Consider the following 11,795-nt stretch of genomic DNA (forward strand, 5'->3'; position numbering starts at 1 on the left):
TTATCCCCCTTTTTTTCTTTTAATGAGACAAAGTCTTGCTCTGTCGCCAGGCTGGTGTGCAGTGGCGCAATCTTGGCTCACTACAATCTCCGCCTCCCGGGTTCAAGCGATTCCCCTGCCTCAGCTTCCCAAGTAGCTGGGAGCCACTATGCCTGGCTAATTTTTTGTATTTTAGTAGAGGTGAGGTTTCACTATGTTGGCCAGGATGGTCTTGATCTCCTGACCTCGTGATCCACCTGCCTGAGCCTCCCAAAGTGCTGGGATTACAGGTGTGAGCCACTGTTCCCGGCCAAATGTATTTATTTATTTATTTGTTTGTTTTTAAGACCGAGTCTTTTTTTTTCTTTTTTTTTTTTTTAATTATTATACTTTAAGTTCTAGGGTACATGTGCACAACATGTAGGTTTGTTACATTAAGACCGAGTCTTGCTCTTTCACCCAGGCTGGGATACAGTGGCATGATCATAGCTCACTGTAGTCTCAAACTCCTGGTCTTAAGTGATCCTCCCACCTCAGCCTCCTGAGTAGTTGGGACTAGAGGTGTGTGCCGCCACGTCCGGCGGGAATACATTATAATTTTTTTTTTTTTTTTTGAGATGGAGTCTCACTCTGTCGCTCAGGCTGGAGTGTAGTGGCGCGCTCTCGGCTCTCTGCAACCTCTGCCCCCCGGGTGCAAGTGTTTCACCTTTTTTTATTTTTATTTTTTGAGATGGAGTTTTGCTCTTGTCACCTAGGCTGGAAGTGGCGCAATCTTGGGTCAGTGCAACCTCCACCTCCTGGGTTCAAGTGATTCTCCTGCCTCAGCCTCCCAAGTAGCTGGAATTACCGGCATGTGCCACCATGCCTGCCTAATTTTTGTATTTTCAGTAGAGACGGGGTTTTACCGCATTGGCCAGGATGGTCTCAAACTCCTGACCTAAGGTGATCCACCTGCCTTGGCCTCCCAAAGTGCTGGGATTACATGTGTGAGCCACCACAGCTGGCGTATTATGAGATTTTCTCCCCCTGTGTCACTGGAACACAAACTGTTTCCAGCCTGTGTGAGCTGCAAGGATTGTTCCTCCTGGTGTAATATAGTTTAGATATTTGTCCCTTCCAAGTCTCATGTTGAAATGTGACCCCCAGTGTTGGAAGTGGGGCCTAGTGGGAGGTGTTTGGGTCATGGGGGCAGATCCCTCATGACTGGCATGGTGCCATCTTTTGGTAATGAGTCAGTTCTTACTCTATTAGTTACCATGAGATCTGATTGTTAAAGAGCCTGGCACCTACTCCTTTCTCTCTTGCTCCCTCTCGTTATGTGACACACCAGTTCCCCTTCCGTCTCTGTCACGATTCATTGCTCCCTGAAGCCCTCACCAGAAGCAGATGCTGGTGCCATGCTTGTGTAGCTTGCAGAACTGTGGCCAAATAAACCTCTCTTCTTTATAAATTACCCACCCTCAGGTATTTCTTTATAGCAATGCAAATGGACTAACACAAGATGGTTATTTCCCTGGCCTTGGGTAGTTGACTTATAACCATCTATTGATAAGTATTCACCTGAAGACTGGAAGGCAATATCTTTAGTCTTTTTCTGTGCAGTTCTTGTCTCCACGCACCTTTCTTCTCTTCAGTGCTCTGCCTTGCAAATTTTAGTTGTTTTGGTCTCCCAGAATTTTCAACTCTGTCTTCTCAACTCAGGGAGACTACTAGGCTCTGTTCACATTCTCTCTCCCTATACTGCATCCTGTAAGTTCTCCAGGCAGAAAGCAGGAAGCTGGGACAGTCATAGTTAGTACTCACCTCATTTCTTCCCTTTTTGTGATCACTGTTCTACACTGTCTTACCAGCTCATTGTTTGTTTGTGGTAGTTTGGATATATCTATTTTTAGATTAGCTCAAGATTTTGACTTAAGTGAAATTGAGCATCACAATTGGCACATAGTAGATAATTCGTAAATGTTCAAATGAAATAAATGGGAGGATTTGGTTAAGAAATTTATTACAGGAGTTATAGGAGTTGCTTAGGCATTGCTCTTTTTTTTTTTTGTTTTGAGACCGAGTTTTGCTCTTGTTGCCTGGGCTGGAGTGCAATGGCGCGGTCTTGGCTCACCATAACCTCCGCCTCCCACGTTCAAGTGATTCTGCTGCCTTGGCCTCCCAAGTAGCTGGGATTACAGGCATGTGCCACCACACCCGGCTTGTTTTGTATTTTTAATAGAGTTGCGTTTTCTCCATGTTGACCAGGTTGTTCTTGAACTCCTGACCTCAGGTGATCTGCCTGCCTTGGCCTCCCAAAGTATTGGGATTACAGGCGTGAGTCACCACAGCCAGCCGCACTGCTCTTTCTTATTGGCTTTCTTATTGTAGGCATTATAATGTCATGTAACTCACAAGTTAAAATATTTTTTTCTTTTTTTGAGATGGAGCCTTGCTCTGTCGCCCAGGCTGGACAGGCGATTCTCCTGCCTCAGCCTCCTGAGTCCTGGGATTACAGGTACATGCCACCACGCCTGGTTAATTTTTGTATTTTTAATAGAGGCGGGGTTACACCATGTTGGTCAGGCTGATCTCGAACTCCTGACCTTGTGATCCACCTGCTTTGGCCTCCTAAAGTGCTGGGATTACAGGCGTGAACCGCTGTGTCCGGCCTAAAATTATTTTCTAAAAAATAGTAACAGGGTCTCACTATGTTGCTCAAGCTGGTTTCAAACTCCTGCGCTCAAGCTCCTGCGCTCAAACTCCTGCCTTGGCTTCCCAAAGTACTGGGATTACAGATGTGAGCCACTGCGCCTGGTCCCAAGTAGTTTTTATTGTATACGTATACTGTGACTGGAAGTTAGGACTGTTTTTAGGAAATACACTGTGAGATTTTGAAGTTTGCTGCATTGTCTTTGTTGTGATCAACGTGAAGTTTTGAACATAGTGGATTTTGATTTAGGGGATGAAAATTCATTTGAGATGATACTGTCAGTTTTCAGAAATAATGAAGTTGTATAGTCTTTTCTGCAATGGAAAGGTGACTTTTACAAAGGCTTAGTTAGAATTTCTGAAGTGATGGTGTGCTAATTATCTGTTGAAATTTACTAATGAAAAATAAAATTTTCAGTCCATGGACAAATAAATAGTATTTTATAGATTAAAAAACTTTGTATTTAATAGAAAATTATCTTTTAAATCCAAAATTCGATTGAAAAATCATAAGCAGAAGTTTTCTGACATAGTTATGGGAAGTGTCTTTGGAAACCATGCTATATATGTTACAGATAATGTGATTAAAGGTTTGTTCTCACTTTTACCAAAATAAAATTAAAAGTAGAAAAAGTTTTCTTTGTCGACTCTTTTATATCTAGTTTGAGTATGATTGAAGCAAAAGTTCATTTAAATGAAAGTGCTCTTAGGAATACTGTTTTGTCCTTTTACAGCCATTTCTTATTTATTTTATTTTATTTTTTTATCTCTTTCATTTTTATTTTTTTTATTGTTTTGAGATGGAGTGTTGCTCTGTCACCCAGGCTGGAGTGCAGTGGTGCAGTCTGGGCTCACTGCAACCTCCACCTCCCAGGATCAAGCGATTCTCTTGCCTCAGCCTTTCAAGTAGCTGGAATTACAGGTGTGCACCACCACGCCTGGCTAATTTTGTAATTTTAGTAGAGATGAGGTTTTACCATGTTGGTCAGGCTGGTCTTGAGCTCCTGGACTCAGCCGATCCCTCTGCTTTGGCCTCCCAAAGTGCTGGTAATACAGCCGTGAGCTACCACATCCAGCCCCCATTTTAAATATCTAAAATTTTTTTTAAAAAGCAACTTTTTTTTTTGGAGACGGAGTCCCACTCTGTCGCCCAGGCTGGAGTGCAATGGCCCGATCTCAGCTCACTGCAAGCTCCGCCTCCCGGGTTCAAGTGATTCTCCTGCCTCAGCCTCCTGAGTAGCTGGTATTACAGGCGCGCACTACTACACCTGGCTAATTTTTGTATTTTTAGTAGAGACGGGGTTTCACCATGTTGGTCATGCTGGTGTTGAACTCCTGACCGCGTGATCCACCTGCTTGGGCCTCCCCAAGTGCTGGGATTACAGGCATGAGCCACTGTGCCCGGCCTTTTTTTTCCCCTTTTTGAGACGGAATCTTGCTGTGTTACCCAGGCTGCAGTGCAGTGGCATGACCTCAACTCACTGCAACCTCTGCCTCCCGGGTACAAGTGATTTTCTTGCTTCAGCTTCCTAAGTAGCTGGGATTACAGGTGTGCACCACCATGCCTGTCTAGTTCTTTTTTATTTTATTTTTTTGAGACGGAGTCTTTCTCTGTCGCCCATGCTGGAGTGCAGTGGTGTGATCTCGGCTCATTGCAAACTTCACCTCCCGGGTTCAAGCGATTCTTCTGCCTCAGCCTCCCGAGTAACTGGGAGTACAGGTGCCCACTACCACGCCCGGCTAATTTTTGTATTATTAGTAGAGACGGGGTTTCGCCATATTGGTCAGGCTGTCTTGAACTCCTGAGTCGTGGTCGGCCTGCCTTGGCCTTCGAAAGTGCTGGGATTACAGGTGTCAGCCACCGCGCAGGCCGCAAAATACTTTAATACATTAGTTTTAAAAATGTGAGTGTGATGGAGGCAATAAGTTACTTTTTAATGCTATGAATGTTAGCCCGAATTTATTTGATAGCTCCAAAATTTGAGGGTTGTGAAGAAGAAAATATTATTTTTTAAACTTCATTTATTTTTAATTATAATTAATAATTGGTTTTTAGTGTTACCTGTCTGAATGGGGAAAACTTCATTCATTTAAATGTGACACGAATGATTTTTTTGTTAATAATTTTCTTCATTTTGGGGTTGTTATTCACATAATGTATTTTCTTAAACCTGTTCATTTTTTAAAATCATGGATTTATTTATTTGTTTATGTAGAGACAGGGCCTTGCTTTGTCGATCAGGCTAGAGTGCAGTGGCATGATCTCGTCTCACTGCAACCTCCACCTCTAGAGCTCAAGTGATCCTCCCACCCCAGGCTCCTGAGTAGCTGGGGCTACAGACACGCACTACCACGCCTGGCTCAATTTTTGTTTTTTTTTGAGACGGAGTCTCGCTCTGTTACCCAGGCTGGAGTGAAATGGCGCGATCTTGGCTCACTGCAAGCTCCGCCTCCCGGGTTCACACCATTCTCCTGCCTCAGCCTCCTGAGTAGCTGGGACTACAGGCGCCTGCCACTAGGCCCGGCTAATTTTTTGTATTTTTAGTAGAGACGGGGTTTCACCGTGTTAGCCAGGATGGTCTCGATCTCCTGATCTCGTGATCTGCCCACCTTGGCCTGCCAAAGTGCTGGGATTACAGGCGTGATGCCCCATGCCCAGCCTGATTTTTGTATTTTTGGTAAAGACTGGATTTTGCAGTTGCCTGGGCTGGATGATGTATTTCTTTAAAAAATAAACATAAAGGGAAAAGCATTCTCATCGTGATAAATAGAGGGTAACCATAAAAATGACAACAGTGAATACAAGACAATGGTAATAAATTTTAGCTCTATTCTCTTGAGTGTATAAGCCTTGGACCCTGAAGCTTGCTGTCTCTGCTGTGACCAGCTTTCTTACTATGATTTGGTGCTGTTTGGTGTCACGTCCAGTTTTTTTTGGGAACACACTCTAAGAAGATACTTACATGAAAAAGAGAAAAAAGGATTTGTGTTTACTCCTACAAAGTCAGAAGGAAAGGGAGAAAGAGTAGGATCTTGAGACATGACATTAGAAGAATGAGATAATGTGGTGCTTTTGGAGAGAAAGAGCTTAAGTGAGATTGAAAGATGGGTCTGAATTTATTTTGGGCAGAGAAGTTTGTGGTCTAGTACCATCTTTCTAGTCATTGATTTGCCTTTTCTATTAGTGTCATATTTCCATTAGTTTTGTTTAGCACTCAAAATAACATTTATTTGAAATGTTCATGTACTTTTTTTTGAATTCACTAGAGGATAGTAGAAAATGAGAAGATTAATGCAGAAAAGTCATCAAAGCAGAAGGTAGATCTCCAGTCTTTGCCAACTCGTGCCTACCTGGATCAGACAGTTGTGCCTATCTTATTACAGGGACTTGCTGTGCTTGCAAAGGAAAGGTAAGATAATTGTGTCCACAAATGGAGTTAGTAAAGAAAGCAAATAGATTCCCCTATATGAAATATCATTAGTTATGTATAGCAACTTTTTTGTGTGATTTATGGATGTTAAAGTTTTTAAGTAAGTACTCAGCCATAATCTCATAATTCAGACATTTAAATTTTTTCCCACCAGTCTTAGATCATATGCATATTTGTAAAGATTTGTGATCATGATATACCTGTAATTTTGAATCTTCTTTTTACTTATTGTGACATAACATTTTTCTATGTCTCTCCATAGTCTTCATGATTATAATTTTTTATTATTATTGTTATTTTGAGACAGAGTCTTACTCTGTTGCCCAGGCTGGAGTACAGTAGTGTGATCTCTGTTCACTGCAACCTGTTCCTCCTGGTTTCGAGTGATTCTTGTGTCTCAGCCTCCTGGGTAGCTGGGACTACAGGTGTGTGCCACTATGCCTGGCTAATTTTTTTATTTTTCATAAAGATGGAGTTTCACCATGTTGGCCAGGCTGGTCTTGAACTCCTAACCTCAAGTGATCTGCCCGCCTCAGCCTCCCAAAGTGCTGGCATTACAGGCATGAACCACTGCGTCTGGCCTATTATTATTATTTTTTGAGATAGAATCTTGCTCTCTGTCCCTGGCTGGAGTGCAGTGGTGCAACCCTGGCTCACTGCAACTTCCACCTCGCGGGATTCAAGCGATTCTCCTACCTCAGTCTCCCGAGTAGCTGGAATTACAGGCACCTGCCACCATGCCTGGCTGGTTATTGTATTTTTAGTAGAGACAGGGTTTGGAGTCTCGCTCTGTCGCCAGGCTGGAGTGCAGTGGCGCGATCTTGGCTCACTGCAAGCTCCGCCTCCCGGGTTCACACCATTCTCCTGCCTCAGCCTCCTGAGTAGCTGGGACTACAGGCGCCTGCCACTAGGCCCGGCTAATTTTTTGTATTTTTAGTAGAGACGGGGTTTCACCGTGTTAGCCAGGATGGTCTCGATCTCCTGATCTCGTGATCTGCCCACCTTGGCCTGCCAAAGTGCTGGGATTACAGGCGTGATGCCCCATGCCCAGCCTGATTTTTGTATTTTTGGTAAAGACTGGATTTTGCAGTTGCCTGGGCTGGATGATGTATTTCTTTAAAAAATAAACATAAAGGGAAAAGCATTCTCATCGTGATAAATAGAGGGTAACCATAAAAATGACAACAGTGAATACAAGACAATGGTAATAAATTTTAGCTCTATTCTCTTGAGTGTATAAGCCTTGGACCCTGAAGCTTGCTGTCTCTGCTGTGACCAGCTTTCTTACTATGATTTGGTGCTGTTTGGTGTCACGTCCAGTTTTTTTTGGGAACACACTCTAAGAAGATACTTACATGAAAAAGAGAAAAAAGGATTTGTGTTTACTCCTACAAAGTCAGAAGGAAAGGGAGAAAGAGTAGGATCTTGAGACATGACATTAGAAGAATGAGATAATGTGGTGCTTTTGGAGAGAAAGAGCTTAAGTGAGATTGAAAGATGGGTCTGAATTTATTTTGGGCAGAGAAGTTTGTGGTCTAGTACCATCTTTCTAGTCATTGATTTGCCTTTTCTATTAGTGTCATATTTCCATTAGTTTTGTTTAGCACTCAAAATAACATTTATTTGAAATGTTCATGTACTTTTTTTTGAATTCACTAGAGGATAGTAGAAAATGAGAAGATTAATGCAGAAAAGTCATCAAAGCAGAAGGTAGATCTCCAGTCTTTGCCAACTCGTGCCTACCTGGATCAGACAGTTGTGCCTATCTTATTACAGGGACTTGCTGTGCTTGCAAAGGAAAGGTAAGATAATTGTGTCCACAAATGGAGTTAGTAAAGAAAGCAAATAGATTCCCCTATATGAAATATCATTAGTTATGTATAGCAACTTTTTTGTGTGATTTATGGATGTTAAAGTTTTTAAGTAAGTACTCAGCCATAATCTCATAATTCAGACATTTAAATTTTTTCCCACCAGTCTTAGATCATATGCATATTTGTAAAGATTTGTGATCATGATATACCTGTAATTTTGAATCTTCTTTTTACTTATTGTGACATAACATTTTTCTATGTCTCTCCATAGTCTTCATGATTATAATTTTTTATTATTATTGTTATTTTGAGACAGAGTCTTACTCTGTTGCCCAGGCTGGAGTACAGTAGTGTGATCTCTGTTCACTGCAACCTGTTCCTCCTGGTTTCGAGTGATTCTTGTGTCTCAGCCTCCTGGGTAGCTGGGACTACAGGTGTGTGCCACTATGCCTGGCTAATTTTTTTATTTTTCATAAAGATGGAGTTTCACCATGTTGGCCAGGCTGGTCTTGAACTCCTAACCTCAAGTGATCTGCCCGCCTCAGCCTCCCAAAGTGCTGGCATTACAGGCATGAACCACTGCGTCTGGCCTATTATTATTATTTTTTGAGATAGAATCTTGCTCTCTGTCCCTGGCTGGAGTGCAGTGGTGCAACCCTGGCTCACTGCAACTTCCACCTCGCGGGATTCAAGCGATTCTCCTACCTCAGTCTCCCGAGTAGCTGGAATTACAGGCACCTGCCACCATGCCTGGCTGGTTATTGTATTTTTAGTAGAGACAGGGTTTGGAGTCTCGCTCTGTCGCCAGGCTGGAGTGCAGTGGCGCGATCTTGGCTCACTGCAACCTCCACCTCATGGGTTCAAGCGATTCTGCCTTAGCTTCCTGAGCAGCTCAGGCACCCAGTACCACGCCTGGTTAGGTTTTATATTTTTAGCAGTGATAGAGTTTCACTGTGTTGGCCAGAATGATCTCGATCTTTTGACCTTGTGATCTGCCCATCTCGGCCTCCCAAAGTGCTGGGATTACAGGAGTGAGCCACTGAGCCTGGCCTTAAATTTTCTTAGTAGTAAGAGTACAATTATTTCTCTTTCTTTAACATATTTTCCCCAGTATTTCTCATCTAAATTCTTTTTTGTGTAAGCAAATCTAATGAGAACATTGGTTTTGCAAGTTAGATTAGTCAACATTTATTAGGTGCATATTCTGTTTTATTCAAAGAATAAAATAAATATTATAATATAAATATTATAATGAACATTATAATAGCAAACTGACATAACTTGATAAAGAACTTGATGGAACTATGTCTCATCTCAGCCAGGTGTGGTGGTGTATGCCTTAACCCGCACTGCTTGGGAGGCCGAGGTGGGAGGATCGCTTGGGCTTGGGCCCAGGAGTTTGAGGCTGCAGTGAGCTGTGATCGCACCACTGCACTCCAGCCTGGGTGACAGAGTGAGACCCTGCCTCAGAAAAAAAAAAAAAAAGGAAATATATCTTTTCTTATAGTAAAAGTGAGTTATTAACTTAGAATAATTTGTTTATATAAAAATTATATGAATGAGCAGTAAATATTTGTTTTTGATGGCTATATTTGTAAATTATTTATTTATGACTATGAGCTATATCTTGGCTGTACTATCAACAATTAAAATATGGGTGTCTTGGCTGGTCTGAAGGTAGTGAGTTAACTCGATTGTTGATAGTCTTACAGATCAAGCTCCTTATTCTACTACTTTTTTTTTTTTTTTTTTTTTTGAGACAGAGTTTTGTACTTGTCACCCAGGGCTGGAATGCAGTGGCATGATCTCGGGTCACTGCAACCTCCACCTCCTGGGTTCAAGCATTTCTCTTGCCTCAGCCTCCTGAGTAGCTGGGATTACAGGTGCCTGTCAGCACACCTAGCTAATTTTTGTATTTTTAGTAGAGATGGGGGTTTCACCATGTTGGCCAGGCTGGTCTCGAACTCCTGACCTCAGGTGATCCACTGCGCCTAGCCTGTTTTTTTTGTTTTTTGTTTTTTTTGAGACAGAGTCTTTGTTGCCCAGGCTCGAATGCAGTGGCACAATCTCAGGTCACTGCAGTCTCTGATTCCCAGTTCAAATGATTTTCCTGCCTCCCGAATAGCTGGGACTGCAGGTGTATGCCACCACACGTGACTAATTTTTGTATTTTCAGTAGAGACGGGGTTTCACCATGTTGGCCAGGCTGGTCTCTAACTCCTGACCCCAGGTGATCTGCCCTCATTGGCCTCCCAAACTGCTGGGATTATAGGCGTGAGCCACCGCGCCTGGCCCTTATTCCCCTATTCTACTCCTTCCCTGCCTTCTCGCTACTGCACTTGACTAGTCTTACAAAAAAAAAAAAAGAAAAGGCAAAAAAGGAAAAAAAAATGGTATCTTTTCTATTTTTTTGTTTTTCCTCTAGGGAAGACTAATATATTAGAAATTTAAAATATTACTGTATTTATTTATTTTTTGAGACAGAGTCTTGCTAGGTTGCCCAGGCTGGAGTGCAGTGGCACAATGTTGGCTCACTGCAACCTCTGCCTCCTGGGTTCAAGCAATTCTTCTGCCTCAGCCTCCAGAGTAGCTAGAACTACCGGCGCCTGCCATCACACCTGGCTAATTTTTGTATTTTTAGTAGAGATGTGGTTTTACCATGTTGATCAGGCTGGTCTGGAACTCCTGACTTCAGGTGATCCACCTGCCTCGGCCTCCCGAAGTGTTGGGATTACAGGCATGAACCATTACGCCTGGCCTCCAAATATTACTTTAAATGCTAGAAAAACATTTGAAGAAATTTTTAAGTTCAAGCTCCTAAATACATTAAAATTTTTTCTTTTATTGTTAATTTTTTTGAGACAGGGTCTCGCTCTGTCATCCAGGCTGAAGTGCAGTGGCGAGATCACCACTCACTGCAGCCTCAGCCTTCTGGGCTTAAGCAGTCCTCTCACCTCCGCCTCCTGAGTAGGTGGGACTACAGGCGTGTGCCACTATGCCAGGATAATTTTTAAGCTTTTTTGAAGAGTTGGGGTCTTACTATCTTGCCCAGGCTTGGAAGTGATCCTCCTTGGACTCCCAAAATCCTGGGATTACAGGCGTGAGCTACTGCACCTGGCCAGTAAATGTATTTTTTGTAAAAAAAAAAAATTTTTTTTTTTTTGACGTGGAGTCTTGTTCTGTTGCCCCAGCTGGAATACAGTGGGGACAATCATGCCTTACTGCAGCCTCAAACTCCCAAGCTCAAGCGATCTTTCCACCTAATGCTCCTGAGTAACTGTGACTACAGGTGTGTGCCACCATGCCTGGCTGATTTTTTGTATTTTCGGTAGAGACAGGGTTTCGTCATGTTGCCCAGGTTGATTCTGAACTCTTGGGCTCAAGCTGTCTGCCCGCCTTGGCCTTCCAAAGTGTGAGGATTATGAGCGTGAGCCACCATGCCCAGCCCAAGTATGTTTTTGTTTCAAGATGGAGTCTTGTTCTGTTGCGGCAGGCTGGAGTGCAGTGGCTTGATCTTGGCTCACTGCAACCTCTGTCTTTGGGGTTCAAGTGATTCTCATGCCTCATCCTCCCTAGTAGCTGGGACTACAGGCATGCACCACAATGCCCGGCTAATTTTTTGTATTTTTAGTGGAGACAGGGTTTCACCATGGTGGCCAGGCTGGTCTCGAACTCCTGACCTTGTGATCTGCCCGCCTTGACCGCCTAAAGTGCCAGGATTACAGGTGTGAGCCACTGCTGTACCCGGCCAAATACATTGTGTGTTTTTTTTTTTTTTTTTTTTTTTGAGACAGAGTCTTGCTCTGTTGCCCAGGCTGGAGCGCAGTGGCGCGATCTCGGCTCACTGCAACCTCCACCTCCCGGGTTCAAGTGATTCTCC

General features: G+C 43.1%; 1 protein-coding gene across 5 annotated transcripts in view; it reads left to right on the forward strand.

The window, feature by feature from the left end:
* Window positions 1–11,795, forward strand: part of DPY30 (dpy-30 homolog (C. elegans)) — a 28,304-nt gene that overhangs the window by 4,420 nt on the left and 12,089 nt on the right. For all 5 annotated transcript variants that reach the window (XM_011984250.1, XM_011984247.1, XM_011984246.1 and 2 more), the window contains exon 4: window positions 5,938–6,080. In XM_011984250.1, coding sequence (XP_011839640.1) covers window positions 5,938–6,080 — 143 coding nt within the window. The remainder of the gene's footprint in view (window positions 1–5,937; window positions 6,081–11,795) is intronic.

Source organism: Mandrillus leucophaeus, unplaced genomic scaffold, assembly GCF_000951045.1.
Source record: "Mandrillus leucophaeus isolate KB7577 unplaced genomic scaffold, Mleu.le_1.0 Scaffold264, whole genome shotgun sequence".
NCBI classification, from domain to species: Eukaryota; Metazoa; Chordata; class Mammalia; order Primates; family Cercopithecidae; genus Mandrillus; species Mandrillus leucophaeus.